At 37.7% G+C, this 14,483-nt stretch overlaps 8 protein-coding genes across 8 annotated transcripts; 3 read left to right on the top strand and 5 right to left on the bottom strand.

The window, feature by feature from the left end:
• Positions 1–149: 149 nt before the first annotated feature.
• RHIMIDRAFT_288506 (ArfGap-domain-containing protein) lies at positions 150–3,173 on the top strand. Its single transcript, XM_023613572.1, has 13 exons — positions 150–361; positions 421–495; positions 554–615; positions 679–957; positions 1,023–1,127; positions 1,188–1,250; positions 1,302–1,481; positions 1,541–1,647; positions 1,703–1,835; positions 1,887–2,147; positions 2,197–2,294; positions 2,352–2,739; positions 2,791–3,173. Exons 1-13 carry the CDS (start codon positions 214–216, stop codon positions 3,067–3,069), a joined length of 2,178 nt encoding a protein of 725 aa, XP_023471378.1. The 5' UTR covers positions 150–213; the 3' UTR covers positions 3,070–3,173.
• A 63-nt stretch (positions 3,174–3,236) lies between these two features.
• Positions 3,237–3,931, bottom strand: RHIMIDRAFT_254555 (uncharacterized protein). Its single transcript, XM_023611102.1, has one exon. The coding sequence runs from the start codon at positions 3,868–3,870 to the stop codon at positions 3,364–3,366; it is 507 nt and encodes a 168-aa protein (XP_023471377.1). The 5' UTR covers positions 3,871–3,931; the 3' UTR covers positions 3,237–3,363.
• Positions 3,932–5,154: 1,223 nt separating this feature from the next.
• On the bottom strand, positions 5,155–5,775 carry RHIMIDRAFT_10614 (uncharacterized protein; the record flags this gene model as incomplete). Its single annotated transcript, XM_023605178.1, has 1 exon — positions 5,155–5,775. A coding segment is annotated over exon 1 (155 nt), but the record flags the coding sequence as incomplete, so codon positions are not given.
• RHIMIDRAFT_233093 (uncharacterized protein) lies at positions 5,398–5,624 on the bottom strand (the record flags this gene model as incomplete). Its single annotated transcript, XM_023607885.1, has 2 exons — positions 5,398–5,443; positions 5,497–5,624. 2 exons carry the CDS (start codon positions 5,622–5,624, stop codon positions 5,398–5,400), a joined length of 174 nt encoding a protein of 57 aa, XP_023471376.1.
• A 600-nt stretch (positions 5,776–6,375) lies between the features above and the next one.
• Positions 6,376–7,404, top strand: RHIMIDRAFT_254553 (ARF/SAR superfamily). The gene is made up of 6 exons (XM_023611101.1): positions 6,376–6,405; positions 6,464–6,573; positions 6,627–6,654; positions 6,707–6,788; positions 6,849–7,139; positions 7,188–7,404. The coding sequence occupies exons 1-6, from the start codon at positions 6,402–6,404 to the stop codon at positions 7,219–7,221; spliced, it is 549 nt and encodes a 182-aa protein (XP_023471374.1). The 5' UTR covers positions 6,376–6,401; the 3' UTR covers positions 7,222–7,404.
• Positions 7,405–7,425: 21 nt separating this feature from the next.
• Positions 7,426–8,031, bottom strand: RHIMIDRAFT_254550 (uncharacterized protein). Its single transcript, XM_023611100.1, has one exon. The coding sequence runs from the start codon at positions 7,917–7,919 to the stop codon at positions 7,539–7,541; it is 381 nt and encodes a 126-aa protein (XP_023471373.1). The 5' UTR covers positions 7,920–8,031; the 3' UTR covers positions 7,426–7,538.
• A 3,089-nt stretch (positions 8,032–11,120) lies between these two features.
• Positions 11,121–12,286, top strand: RHIMIDRAFT_196226 (WD40 repeat-like protein; the record flags this gene model as incomplete). Its single annotated transcript, XM_023606108.1, has 5 exons — positions 11,121–11,162; positions 11,215–11,339; positions 11,395–11,506; positions 11,569–11,682; positions 11,729–12,286. The coding sequence occupies 5 exons, from the start codon at positions 11,121–11,123 to the stop codon at positions 12,284–12,286; spliced, it is 951 nt and encodes a 316-aa protein (XP_023471372.1).
• A 95-nt stretch (positions 12,287–12,381) lies between these two features.
• RHIMIDRAFT_10572 (S-adenosyl-L-methionine-dependent methyltransferase) lies at positions 12,382–14,272 on the bottom strand. The gene is made up of 4 exons (XM_023605175.1): positions 13,393–14,272; positions 12,961–13,339; positions 12,719–12,907; positions 12,382–12,670 (listed from the first exon to the last, which is right to left on the bottom strand). The coding sequence occupies exons 1-4, from the start codon at positions 13,999–14,001 to the stop codon at positions 12,477–12,479; spliced, it is 1,371 nt and encodes a 456-aa protein (XP_023471371.1). The 5' UTR covers positions 14,002–14,272; the 3' UTR covers positions 12,382–12,476.
• Between the last annotated feature and the right edge of the window lie 211 nt (positions 14,273–14,483).

Below are 14,483 nucleotides of genomic sequence, written 5' to 3'. Positions count from 1 at the left end.
TGTCGTCTTCGTCTTGATTAAATATATTAGACTCTTCGTCGCTTCTTGACATGTTTTAAGTGTAAAAGAAACTAGTTTCACAGCTGTGCTTTTTTTTTTTTTTTTTTTTTTTTGCAGCCAACCAAAACACACACACACACACACACAGAAGCTCCGGTCTTTTTGATACTCTTATTATTTTTCTTCCTTTTCTCTCTACTATTTACTACCCTGATGACAGTGCTTGACATTCGTGGCTGCTTAGACGATTCACCCACTTTTAGAAAACGAGTTCAAGCTCATGAAGAGTCGATTCAAAACTTTGAACAAATATTGAAGACGTTGATCAAACTGACTCGTTCCCAAGTTGAGTTATCAGCAGGTTCAACAAAATACACACAACCCAATACTCCAAGAAACACCAACTGTTTTACTTTATAGCTTATAGTCAACAACAAAAAGAACTAGCCGAAACGTTCCTTTCGTTTGCACAGGCGCAAGATGATCCCATCGTGGGTGCGTTTTCTATTCATCGACAGAAAAATAAGTCTGTATTCATCTTGTTATATTATAGCTCAAGCACTAGAAAAGTTTGGAAAGTCAGTTGTCGAAGTTGAGAAAAGTCGATCCATGTTTGTAAGCTAGATACAAAAGAGAGAGAGAGATGGTGTGTGTTCTGTTGCTAATAATAGCCCCTAGAACACGCATGTTACAGACATGTTTATCATGCCTTTAGATCTATTCGTTAAAGAGACAATCACGCCTATCAAAGAGCTGAAAAAGAAGTTTGAAAAGTCAAGTGATGATGTGGATTCTGCTTTATCGAGGTATATGAGTAAAAAACCAAAAGATCCAACATTGCAAGAATCTGCCAAGGAGTTGGCAGATACCCGAAAAACCTTTCATAAAGTGTATATGGAATACGTGAGCAAGTTGAATGATATAGAAGCAAAGAAAAAGATTGATTATATGGAGAATGTAAGTACCGAGACGTTCAACAAAAGCAAGATAATTAATGTCTTTTGTTGTTGTTGTTGTTGCAGGTGCTTGCTTACATGTATACAGAATCTGCATTTCATCACCAGAGCTATGAAATATTGAAGGATTTAGAGCCTTATATGCGCGATTTAACTGGTTTATTGTACGATGTAAGTAGGCAATGTGTATTGTTTTGGCCAAAAAAAGATGTCTTACACAGTTTAATAAAGACGAGACAAAGATATAGTGAAGAAGTTGACGTGGACTTACAATATCAGAAAACGCACGAAATGGTAATCATGCGCGATGGGCCATATAGTACGTGTTTACTAAATATTACACAGTCCACAGCAGATCAGTACAATCCTATGCAAAATGCAGCAGACATCGAAAAACCAGCGGCTATTACCAACAAATCTGGTTACTTGTTTGAGAGAAAGAATGGTAGAGTCTACCAAAGTTGGTCAAGAAAGTACTATAGCATCTCCAACGGAGAACTCACAAGTATCTCTCGCAATCCAAAAGTAATGAGACAGGGATGAGAGAAAGAGCATCTTTTCTAACAGTTTTTGTTTTAAATCAGACAAAAGATGAGGATGGCACCCAGACTTATAATCTACGCGTCTGTAGTGTGAAATATTCGGATAGTTATGATAGACGCTTTTGCTTTGAAGTGATATCGCCCAATAGGTATGTCAATATAAGAGTTTATTTTTATGCGTATTCACGTTTCTCGATATTGAAGAGTACTGGTATTACAAGCAGAAAACGAAAATGATATGAACGAGTGGATACAAAGCATACGCACAGCAAGTCAATTAGCACTTAATTCTGATGAAAAGCCAAGATATTCTCATCCTTCTCCAAATTTAAGAAAGGCAAGTAATGATGTAAACCTATGTTGACCATGTATTAATCAAGGTTAGCAGATGGCAATTGAATCAGCTAGCGTCGCAAAGACGGTCGAACGACAGGGTGATGAGTCAAACAAAGAAGCAGTGAAAAAGATTCGACTGGTGCCTGGTAATGATAAGTGTGCGGATTGCAAGGAAGATTCTCCTGAGTGGGCCTGTACAAATTTGGGCATTATCGTCTGCATAGAGTGCTCTGGGATCCATCGAAGCTTAGGAGTCCATGTCAGTAAGGTTCGATCTGTTGTATTGGACAATTGGGAGTCGGAGACTATTGAGGTAAAGGGGTAGAATGGTAACTGTTGCAAGAAACTCACGCCAACTCTAGGTCATGCTCCAATTGGGTAATGAAGTAGGGAACAGCATCTATGAAGAATCGGTGCCTGCACATTTGGAAGAGTTCCGGATTGATCCAAGCTCACATAGGTAATCTATTGAAGGGGGATAATACAAATAGTACTAAAGATCAAATTTGGGACATAGAAACGATAGAGACTTGTGGATCATTGAAAAATACGTCAAGCGATCCTTTGTGAGCCCTGCAGAGGTTGACCAGGTTACGCTAGATAAGAATTTCTGGAACTCAATAGCTGAAAACGACCTGCAACATGCATTAAGATACCTTGCACAGGGTGCAAATGTTGACTACAGGAATACTGAGGAAGGATTAAAAACAGCTCTACATAAAGCAGTAGACAACAACAATGAAGTTGCTGTAGAATTTCTCTTACAAAGACCAAGTGATGTTGACGAAAAGGATGAAAGAGGATGGACAGCGCTTCATTATGCAGCAGCCAATAATAACGTTCGTTTGGTGCTGACACTCTTGAAAAGACACGCCAAGGCTGATATTGCAGATAATTCGAATATGGTAAGTTTACAGGGGCGCTAGGTGATAACAAATACTCAAAAGATAAAACAGACGCCTCTGGATATAGCAGTAGAAAAACAATTTGTGCAGGCGGTCACTGCTTTACGATTATTTGCATTTGACAAGCAACATAATGCATCGCCTTCGAGCTCTCTAGACTTTGGTTTTAGAGAAGCAATGTCAGCATTCAAACATACTTGCAATGAACGACCTAATATCACGTCTTCCCACTCTGCTGTTGACATAAGCCATACCAAGCCCATGGTCAGTAAATCGGATGTTGTGCTTCTGGACGATCAAAATAGCGAGTTGCTTCATCCTGATAAATAAGTCAATATATACTTAATACTGATTAATTATACTGTACCTTTATTATTATTCCTGCCTTAATGCTGATAGATTCCCCCCCCCCTCTTTCTCTTCTTATTTTGAACTAATATGATATTATAAAAGCTTTATAGATTTTTACTCTGTAGTTTTAAATCAAAATGTTTTTGGTCACATAGAATATTTTATCATAAAATGTATTATTTATTGAAATATAAAAGTTAAAAGAAGAGATATTAAGTATTAGTATAGAGTGATTAATAGTAAAAAAAAGCTGGCGTCGTGATTACTCCATTTTTAGTAGAAGCCTTGCTTGAATGCAAGACCAGCAATGGCAAGGCCAAGACCGTAGAATATGACAGAATAGAGCAAGCGTACATGGCGGTTATCAACCACAAGCTCAACAACAAACCAAAAGACGGCAAAGGCAGTAAAGAACCAAGCAAGGATCATGACTGCACGTGTGGAAGCACGAGCAAAGGAGTTCATGGCAAGCAAACAAAGAAGAGAGAATAAGGCATCCTTGACGATTTGATGAGCACGATCTAAGCGACCTGCAAAGCTACCATTGGCAGCACCAAAGAATTTCTTGTTGGAGACTTCGGCGTCAGTTGTAGCATTTGCATCAGGAGAAGCCGAGACAGTAGGGCTGGTAAAAAAGAAGTTACGGAAGATCCAAACTAATCCCCAAAAGACCCAGAGTGTCATGAAGGCGATCCAAGTGACGCGAACATGCCAGTCTTCAACAAATGCATTGATATCAGTGATCATGTAGCTTGTGATTTGAGCGTTTTCAGCAGACATTTCGATGGTTTTTATTTACTTGAAAAGATGAATTGATAAAGTTGGATCAGGTCGAATTAAGGTACTTATTTATATACTTGCTCTATTACAAATAATCGGACCGGTATTTGAAATTTAGCATTGATGGAAAAATTAAAATACCGAAGAGCATTGTTCCTTTGTTGGAAAATAGATGCTGTCAAAATCAGAAAAGAGTCCTTGTTTTCAGGGCACAATGGCCGTAATAACTCTATATGACATTATCAAATATAATCTAAAACAACATAATACGTTATGTAGAAAGATTAGCCCTGGAAACAATCTTTTATTGTAGGATAAAGATCAAACCATTTCTCCGGACTTACGGCAGCAAAAGAATAAAGTATTTTCCACATGAAAACACTTTGGTTCGAAAAAATGTAACTATGCTATACGTCATAGATTCCGCATGACGAACAAGTAGCTACTAATGAGATAACAAGTCATGCTATAGTGCAACACGCGTTCCTATGCTTACAAGAAGTAACTCTGCCGTCAAGCACACGCTCTACTTGTTCATGCGAGGTTAGTAACTGTCATTTGGAGAATAAAGAACCATACACTAAACTGTACTGTATCACGTTACACGCATTGTCACAGTTTGGTAAAATCATCTAGAAGACAAAGAATAGAAAGGAGCATTGTCTATTGCGGGTAGACATATACGTATCTCGAGAACAAATAACGGATACAGCGTAATATCCTTCTTTTTATTTCTTTCATATCTGCCTAGAGAGAAAGTAAGATCTTCCGCAGCAATACTATCATTATTAATCGGAAGACTCGACAGAAAAAAAAATTCATCCGGAAACCGGATCCACAGATGGCCATCTGATTAAGGTTACATATTGCCTTACTGAGGATGTGAATAAAGTGCGCTCTTTGAGTAGAGAAGGTATGTATGTCAATATTATTGTTACATTAAAGTCAACCAAGTATTAGTCATCAAACACTTGAGGGATAATGCCATTGACAGCGTGTATCTGCAGTGTGTATTAGTAATAAATCTGTTATAATAAAAAACAAACGAAGAATCTTTATACAATGAATTCTAGAATCATCGATGAAACAATCAAAACGATCAGAAACTCATCTCACAAACAGACAGCTGATCATTCACCCCCCCTGGTTAAAACAATTAGCCATTGACTTGAAGTCTACAAACGTAGTACTGCAGGGTCAAGTGTAATTTGACTACCAAGAAAATGATTGGCCGTTTGTTAGCAAGCGATTGTCTTTTTAGAAAATTCAATTTGTCGGTTTCATGCTGTATTTAACAAAAAAAGGCTTAGGATTCCATAGTTTATAATATAAAATGATCTAAAATAAGTAAAGTCAGGGGAAAAGTAAAGAGGTGAATCACAGAAGCAATGTAAAAAAGAGCTGTATTTGAGCAAAAGAAGAAGTATCAAAGAATTCATCTGGCTTTAGGGTAGATGCTAATTTAGTGTCTAATCAGCTTTATTCTTTTCCCCTTCTTCTTTGTCGCATATTCTGTATTTGGATCCATTATTGTTTACAGGCTTCACATTCACTTTTATCATTGGTTACTTGTCTAACAGAGTAGTATTAATAAATGATTAAAAGATGTTTATGTAAAACATTTACTTTCTTTGTCGACATGCCTGTTGAAATTCATTCCATTCCTTAAGACACTTTGACCTATCATTATTGTTCTTTGCGAGACATTCTTTTAATGGAACATAATCACACAAGGTTCTTTTGTCTGGATTCATTATTAAAATATGGCTATTAAAACTTGATTATTTCAGGTCGACGCTACGTGAAGAAGAAAATGTGGTGTGACTTTATATTGCTGTATTTTCTTATAAAACACAAGACAAAAGAAGTACTCGTTACTAATCTTTATTCTGAGATAAAGACAGAATGAACATGCAAATGAATAAGGGTCTACTGTTTATAAGTATGGATTATAATGAAAGGGGATTTGATTAACTATCGGTTCCCGAGTTAACTCGTCCCTTTATGCCGCCCCTTCAAGCAGTATGCACCTATTGTTGTATTTGGTGATGGAATGAAGAACTCTGATACTGTTACGATAAAGGTTTCATGCATAAGGCACCACTGCAATACTTGAAAGGGAGAAATCAAGCTTAGATTAAGAACCTTTCAAGCAGCTATTGTTAGTTTGATGAGTTTAAAATCTCAAAAGTATGCAACTGCTGTAAGGAAACGAGTCTGAAGGCAACGAAGTTTTCAAATGATAAATATACCAAAAGTATTCTATATTGTAAAAACTGTCGTATGTTTTGAAATAGAAGATGTCAATGCATATAAAGCTATGCTGAATACACTATTTCCAGAAAGAAATGTCGCGCTGATTTGCTTTTTCGTATAAATTGTATTATAAAAATTACAAAAATGCTACTCTACTTTCTGAAGAGACTGTTTGCAATTGTTTATGTCTCTGTTGAAGCATATGACATGCGGCGTTTGATTTTTTATTTTTTTTCTCTATTTCCTTTTATTTTCCTCTTTTCTGCTTGAAAATAATGGGTAAGCGAAAAGCAATTTTCAGACAATAGCATAAGGAGACACTTAATATCCTCTCAAGGTGCACTTTTTAGCAGTCTTTTTAGTAAACTTTGGGGAGAAAAAGAGGTTCGTATATTGATTCTCGGTCTCGATGGTGCAGGCAAGACAACTATTCTTTACAGACTTCAGGTAAAAATAAAGACAAAGCATAAAGAATAGCGATAAAAACTTTAAAAGAATAGATTGGAGAAGTAGTTTCGACCATTCCTAGTAAGATGCAGAATGACACTTTAAACATCTACTAATTAGTAACCCGATTTAGCTATTGGTTTTAATGTGGAAACAGTGACATATAAGAATATCAAATTTCAAGTGTGGGATTTAGGTGGGCAGACAAGTATTAGGTTCATTTCTTAAATGCGAAAGGGAAAAGAGAAAAGCATTAACCTTTTATATATATAAAGGCCATACTGGAGATGTTACTATTCCAATACAGATGCCGTCATCTATGTAGTTGATAGTGTAGATAAAGATCGTATGCAGACATCAAAAGAAGAATTACACGCCATGTTAGAGGAAGAAGAATTAAAAGATGCAGCTCTTCTTGTATTTGCAAATAAGCAGGATATGGAAGGTGCTTTATCTGCTGCCGAAGTGGCCGATGCTCTTGGTTTATCGACACTAAAGAATAGACAATACTCTATCTATAAGACAAGCGCGGTGAAAGGTGAAGGATTGACAGAAGGATTAGATTGGTAAGTGATAAAGAGAGAGAAAAATGCTGATATTAACTTTTTACTTAGGCTTGTAAACATTATTCAAGAAAATAAAAAATAAGTAGAATAACGTTATTATTTGATGCAATATATACAACTTGATTAGATCTTTTGGCTTAGGAGCAGGCATCAAGTGGTGTTTATTAAGAAATAAATTTTGAATATAATTAATAGTCTTTAAGATTCAACAGACTAAGAGTGCAAATACATAAAAGTGAAAGATTACAGTTATCATCAGTTCATATGAAGATCACATTGATACAGTATTCGCACTTTAAATTCAGACATAGTAATGTTAGTTTCAGACAAACGCATTTAAGTTTACCTGCATTAAAGGATTAGAGCGATAGCTTTGGCGGAAGGTTTCTGGTTTTTTTTTTATATATATACTGGTTTTGTTTCTTGTTTTCGGGTAAAGATCTTTGAGCGTTTATTTGTCTTCTTTAAGCTGACCAAAATCTTTCGAAAGTTTAAGATCCCTATTCCACAATTTTCTTTTAGATTCTTTGATAGAACATTTGGGGTTTTTACACCTAATAATTCAGTAGCTATTGTCATTACAAATTCTATTGTTACATTTACTACTATCATATACCTTGATAGCCCTTGACACTTAACCGTCGACATATCGACTCTTTTGTAAGGACGATGATTGATGATCGTCTTGAATGTTTCTAAATCGTCTTTACAATTTGGGCATTCTGAGGATGTTGTAAATTCATCAATAAGATGTACTGTAAGCTCACTCTTCTTCAGCATGCGAATTAGACCCTTATTTCTTGTTGGCTCGTGGGACTTTGTATGTGGGGCGGATCAATTCCTTAACACCAGGATGGCATCAAGACCAAATTATTTCTTCAAGTTTCTTACCAATGTTTCGTCATTTTGATCGTAGTGTTATTTTTCGTTTGTAGAGTGAGGCGGAGTTGTTGAGTTTTTCTTGTGTTGTATGATAGAGGTGCTTGAAGTGATTACCAGATCTTATAAAGCTGATCAGACTTTGTTATAAAAAGTAAAGTAGAAGATAAAGGTACATGGAGAGCAAAGCTCTTATATCTGCACGTTGTTTGTTGAAGTACGTTGAAAGACGGACCTTGCGAAAGAGGGAGTATCCATTATCATGGCTTGTGATGGTATGTCCGTAGAATCGACTGAGAACAGCAGACTGCTCAATCTGGTTTGAAGGAAGCGGTTAAAGCCTTCTACGGATGCGGTGCTGCTTGGCTGTTGAGAAAGGGCCTGCTCAGCTTGAACGACATCAGAATTCTGGGCTTTGAGGTCTTACAGCGCTATCCATAGCAAGATAATACCCTTTCATATGTGGCTACTGATCCATTTCATCCATCGTGGCCGTCAGAAAGCTAAAATAGTGAACAGTTACTATTCCTATACTCGTTTGCTCAGCATAACCTTCTCTCTTTCTTTTCTTGGCTGGCAGCTGCGGTAATCTCAGGCTATACTTTATTAATTCTGAAGCAGAGATCGTATCTAAAATTGTTGTTGTTTGTGCTCGGGTTTTGGGCACTGTGACCACAGCAGGCCATCCTTTTTTTGACCAGGCCATGCTACGTTTTAAATTAATGTGAAATGCAGACTTATCGAGAAAGACGCAATTAGTTCTAAAGTCCATGTCCGTACACTCCCACTTATGAACCCAATCAAAACGCTCCTGAGTTTTTCTTCAATGCTCCTATCTACAGGCTGGAATTGGGCTTTTTTGAGTGACAAATTACATTCAGTTCTTACAAAATTGTAGACAGTGCTTTTAGAGACCTTGAGATCCTGAAACTTTTGAACTAGTCGCTCCATCACTTGCTCCAAGATGGCTGAAAGATCCTTATCTATGTACTCCAAGATCACTTGCCTGTGTTCTTCATGAAGTATACGCGAGCGACTGGTTTTCTTATGCTTTATAAAAATACTAGCAGGATCTGTTTTGTACATTTGAGCCCATCTTTGAGCTGTGCGAACATGAATACCTAATTGTTTTTCAGCAGCTGAAGCACTCATAACTTTCTCAAACGTCAGTTTAAAGAATCCAACTTTGTCTTGATCCGTATAGAGTGTGTACGCTCGCTTACTCGGCGCCTCCTTCATGCAAGCATTTGGATCATCTTTTGCATCTTCATCTGCCACAGAGCCTACATCGAAATTATTCTCCTGAGGCTGATTATGCAAATACTGGGTGTATGAGCTAACTGTTTCTAAAGCATATTGCTCCTCATCAATGATGTAGACCATAGGCTCAGGTCTACCGTATTCATCAACCGCATTACCATGTCCGTCTTCATAAAAAATTTGAAAGCTTATATTGTAATACTCGGTGTTTAATGAGAAAGGGAGTTAAAAAAAAAGAAAAAAGAAAGAGCTAACGATGCTTTTGTGCTTCATATACACATATTTTGCACGGCAAAGCTTCTGCATACACGACATTTAGTTTGTCAGCAAGCGAAATCAACCAATGGTTAACGTGACATTAGAACTTAACAAGCACGAATTTTACTCTTGGCATCAGTATCAATAATTTTTGAAAATATTGTATAACTTCTTCACGCACCTATACCCTTCCAGATGATGCACTACTTTCCCACCTACTCCCATTGATCCGCCAACCTAGAAGTCACTCCCAATGATATAAACTCTCTAGGTCTCCCATTTGGAAACTATGCGCACCAAACCCAGAATTCCTTGATCGCCGCTCTTTACGCTTGATGCAAAGGAAGTTCCGCCAGGATAACCTCAATCACAAGCGCGCAACGCACGGCTCTGTTCTTCTTACGCACTGTCGTCCGACTATCTCCCTAGACCCTATCCTTTGGCTACCTATGACCAAGTCTGAGAGAAGTCGATGCATACGTTGGCGTCTTGGTTGGCTTCCTAGTGGTCATGACAAAACCTGTTCTCGGCACCCCTACCAGTCCTTCACCAAAACTCACGCCATTCACCGTCTCCAGATGCACCGCCGACTTATGATGCCCGAAACAATTTCAGATCCATTATCCTTCCTTTTGAATATGCTACCTTTGAAGAAACCACGCTCCTTTCAAGCCGCTCTCCCATGGACCATTTGCTGGCCAGCTATTTGCACTCTTCTTTATGAACTTGACTACCTCCATCATCAGAAGTGTCCACCTTCTCCGCCCCCACACCTTGGGCAAAAGCTCCTCGATTGGCCCCTCATTGTTCTCACTAGTGTATCTTACATTTGCCCCAACATCATTTCTTCAATAACTTTTTTACCCTTGATCTCATAAGGGTTTTTTAGATACTAATTCTTCGTTCTTTTTTGATCTGCCTCGGGCGAAGAAGATATACTATTATTGTGCGCCCACTTGAGGCTTTAATTGTAAATGAAAGACTGTTTAACCGTATAACTTCTTCAGTAGGCCCTTCTGCTTTTATTATTTCGCGGAGATTGTTTAACTTTTTCTCTTTTTCAAGCATTTTATTCAATATCATATGTAATCTAGTATCCTAAAGGCGAGTTGCTGATTTAATCTCAGATATCAAACTATATAATTAACTGAGGGAATGGCAACTTTATGCAGATCAATTATCAACAACAAGCTTACAATGAGCTTAAACAAGAAAAAGCCTTTAGTTAATCTCTCGCTCTGTTCATCTTTGTCTTGTTGGCCATTTTGTAGAAAGATACAATGCCTATAACGCTTGAGGAAATAAGGTCAGTACAGTTGATTTTGTCGGTTCTTGTCATATAACAAAATTTAGACAAGTAAAGTAAAGAATAGTTGCATAAGAAAGGTACTTTTATTACAAATAATTTACAGGCATAGTTTATTCGGGTGTTCGTTGTGTGCGTGCGTGCGGGGGGGGGGGCGACAGTTTGTTCGCTCGAAGCTGCGGAATTTTAAAATAAAGAATATCGAACAGTCAGCTTGAATACACCTTTTTTTTTTTTAGCTGGCCTTGTTATCTTTTCTTCTCTCTTTCTTATAAAGCATGTTTGCACAGTTTCGTACTGAAGGATTTAACGGTTATTCGGTATAACTTGAAATTTAAAAAAACACACTTTATATTTATATATCCTCACTAGTTAAAATGGAGCCCCTTTTTTGAAAACAAGCTGGCAGTTGCAACAGCTTCAAACTTTGGACTGGTGGGCAACGGTCGTCTATTTATTATGAATATGATGGGTGATAATATAACAGTAGAAAGAGGGTAAATATGGCGGTAGGTTTATTAGGAAGAGAAAAAAAAACTTACGTTACTATAGATACGATACACAGGATGGATTATTTGATGTAGCATGGAGCGAGATAAATGAGAATCAATTGGTTACATCAAGTGGAGACGGTTCAATAAAAATGTGGGATGCAACACTATCGGTATGATAGAGTGTATATATAAATCTGATCCGTGGATTAAACCTGCTTTTTTTTTATTGTAGGATTTTCCTATTCAAAACTGGCAAGAACATCAGCGAGAGGTGTTTTCAGTCGATTGGAACTTGGTGACTAAAGATGTATTTTCAAGTGGATCGTGGGACCATACTGTTAAAATCGTAAGTTATATGAGCAACATAACTCTCTCTTACTGACAGGCCACAGTGGAGCCCCCAAGCACCTCGATCATTGCAGACATACACAGAACATACACACTGCGTCTACGGTACCAGCTGGTCCCCCTATAACCCTACCATGCTCGCTTCAGCTTCAGGAGATCAAACCATCAAGATATGGGACACAAAGTCACCTCGATCCATGCAGACGATTCGCGCTCATCACAATGAAATCCTGAGCTTAGACTGGAACAAGTATCAGGAACACATGCTTGCTACAGGTTCAGTAGACAAGACCATCAAAGTCTGGGATTTGCGTCGACCTGATAGAGAAGTGATCTGCTTGTCTGGACATGAATTTGCTGTTCGTCGCGTCAAGTGGTCACCTCATAGGCCAAATATTCTCGGTAGTGCCGCCTATGACATGAGCGTACGATTCTGGGATACGGCTGCCGTACCTGGGCAGAACTTGATTCATGTGCATGATGCTCATACCGAATTTGTCCTTGGGTTAGATTTCAATCTCTATGTAGAAGGACAAGTGGCTACCTGCGCTTGGGATGAAAGAATCAATGTGTTTATGCCTCCTCCTCTGCTGAGGCGGTAATTATATTGTCTGTGTAAATTAGAGAGAGAAAGAGATTAAAATAGCTTGATGCTATTTCTTTTTTTAATAAAAAAGAAGAGAGAAAGAAGGGGGGGTATTAGATAAAATTAAATATAAAAAAAGTCGCATCTAATGTGTATGCATAATGTATGAATAACTTCGAACCGGCGAATATAAAAAAAAAGATGGATCAAATGGGTTTTCTGGCGGTATAAATCACCCATTCTATTGAGCATTTTTGCTCATCAAATTCATTGAGAGCGGCATATGTGATTTTATCATACTCCTTTTCTAACACGTTCAGTTCTGAAACCCACCAGGCCTTCATTGATTTAAACAAGGCTTTGATCACTTGCTTGTATAAGAAGCCATTCTCTCTTTGAGCTATTGTCATATAAGTAAATAAATAATCAAGATATTATAAATATATACCTTCATCTTCTGGCCATTCACCAATAGGTATCTTTATGATTTTTTCTTGTACATCAACAAAGCCTGCTTTGATCATAAAGTCCTTGAGCCGCTTTACTTCAGATGGATGAACACCAACCGAACTAGACGCGATCTTGTACCATTCGTTGACAAGTGCCAGCACCGGACCAGGATTCCTTACATCGAAATCTGTTTTATCTTTTTTAATATGATGCATGAAAACTCATGTGGCTTTCCCTTACTGTATTCCATAAATTCTATATAAGCCCCAGGTTTCGCAATCCTCTTGAGTTCGCTCATCAATGATGGCCAGCAGTCATGAGGTAAAACAGTGCTTGTGTCTCTTTGGAAGATGACGTCTATTGAATTATCAGGAAGTTGTAATCGAGTGGTCAAGTCTCCGTATTTGTAGACAACGTTCGGTGCACCAATAAGCGGGCTGATAGTTTCACTCCTATCAGGAAATGTGTCCAATCCGATAATTGTCGCATTAGGATATTCCAAAGCCATATCGAGTGTCCAGAAACCGGCACCGCAGGCACTGTCTAGGATGATGATGGATTTATCTCTTGACACAGGAACATGAATATTACCCTGTAGTATATGTTTCAAAACATAATGCTTTAAAGAAATTGATAAGACATGGAGAAGTTGGAGAAGGACGTATAGCATACCTGTCTTAGCTGTCTGTCGTACTCTTTTTCATCATTTTTGTTATAAGCTATATACGACTTGATAGGAGTCTTCCAAAACTTATCATCCAAGAGTGAATTCTGTGTGAATCTTGCTGAATCCAATACGATATCCGATGCTAATCCAGGCAGTTTTTTCTTTTTCTTTCTTTTATCATCCAATAGATCATCAGAGGCTATTGATGTACGAGGTGAAGAGATAACTTCATTATTATCTTCATCAAAACAAGATGCTAATGAGACAGCACTCATATTATCGTTCGTTGTCACTGTACTTTTCCTCCATGAAGATCGGCGTATCGGAGCAGAGGTAGACAGTGAAGAGATTGGTGATACATGATCAGAAAGTACAGTTTGATGTTTGACAGGGGTTACTTTAATTGTTATGCTGTTATTGTTATTATAAACGTGACCACTGCTGCCACTATTCCGACTGATGTAGTTACTGCTGTTCTCATCGGTTGCATTCGACATGATCGTATGCTGACTTGTGATCGATCGTTCTTTATGGCTCTTTTGTGGTTTTAATGAATATAACTTCCGTTTATGCTTTCGTTCACCAATTTCATCTTTACTGACTGTTCCACCCATATTTGTTGGTTTTAATCTTAAAAGAAAAAAAGAAAGAAAGAAAGGGAAGAAAGAAAATGGACTGGAGAGGATGAGCGAAAGCCCGTGTGACCAAACCCGTCACGATGCTTTTTATGCAATGATATCGGGGGAAGAAAAAAAATGTCGCAACATCAAAATCAAATAAAATCGAGATATTAAAGTTTATCTATGGTTGCATGTCTCACTTCTTTATCGACATTGTGCTAATATTGCGACTATGAATGACTCTAAAAGAAAGATAGAAAAAGAGAGAGAGAAAGATCACCTTTATCTTTTTGAAGTTTGTTACACCAATTTGACGTCACACATACATTGATTATTGCTTTAACAAAGCAATCTGTCCTCGCTATTTGTATTGTCTACCTTTATCCATCACGGGAATCTTTTAAAAATTCAAGGCATGCGCATTGATATGGAATAGTAGGTGCATATTTTAATAAAGTGTACAATCGCAATGTCAA

The sequence above is a fragment of the Rhizopus microsporus genome (assembly GCF_002708625.1).
Source record: "Rhizopus microsporus ATCC 52813 unplaced genomic scaffold scaffold_1, whole genome shotgun sequence".
NCBI lineage: Eukaryota > Fungi > Mucoromycota > Mucoromycetes > Mucorales > Rhizopodaceae > Rhizopus > Rhizopus microsporus.
The sequence above is the reverse complement of the archived record's forward strand: the minus strand, read 5'-3'. Positions and strand labels throughout refer to the sequence as shown.

What these genes read in the sequence shown, in the direction of transcription:
- RHIMIDRAFT_288506 (XM_023613572.1), top strand. Translation starts at nt 214, where the DNA reads ATGACAGTGCTTGACATTCGTGGCTGCTTAGACGATTCACCCACTTTT. An exon ending in GAAGTGATATCGCCCAATAG is followed by an intron (nt 1,648 to 1,702) that starts GTATGTCAATAT and finishes TCGATATTGAAG; the next exon opens with AGTACTGGTATTACAAGCAG. An exon ending in ATTGATCCAAGCTCACATAG is followed by an intron (nt 2,295 to 2,351) that starts GTAATCTATTGA and finishes TTTGGGACATAG; the next exon opens with AAACGATAGAGACTTGTGGA.
- RHIMIDRAFT_254555 (XM_023611102.1), bottom strand. Translation starts at nt 3,870, where the DNA reads ATGTCTGCTGAAAACGCTCAAATCACAAGCTACATGATCACTGATATC.
- RHIMIDRAFT_254553 (XM_023611101.1), top strand. An exon ending in CTATTCTTTACAGACTTCAG is followed by an intron (nt 6,574 to 6,626) that starts GTAAAAATAAAG and finishes TTAAAAGAATAG; the next exon opens with ATTGGAGAAGTAGTTTCGAC. An exon ending in GGTGGGCAGACAAGTATTAG is followed by an intron (nt 6,789 to 6,848) that starts GTTCATTTCTTA and finishes ATATATATAAAG; the next exon opens with GCCATACTGGAGATGTTACT.
- RHIMIDRAFT_254550 (XM_023611100.1), bottom strand. Translation starts at nt 7,919, where the DNA reads ATGCTGAAGAAGAGTGAGCTTACAGTACATCTTATTGATGAATTTACA.
- RHIMIDRAFT_10572 (XM_023605175.1), bottom strand. Translation starts at nt 14,001, where the DNA reads ATGGGTGGAACAGTCAGTAAAGATGAAATTGGTGAACGAAAGCATAAA. An exon ending in TATAGAATTTATGGAATACA is followed by an intron (nt 12,908 to 12,960) that starts GTAAGGGAAAGC and finishes AAGATAAAACAG; the next exon opens with ATTTCGATGTAAGGAATCCT. An exon ending in TGAATGGCCAGAAGATGAAG is followed by an intron (nt 12,671 to 12,718) that starts GTATATATTTAT and finishes ATATGACAATAG; the next exon opens with CTCAAAGAGAGAATGGCTTC.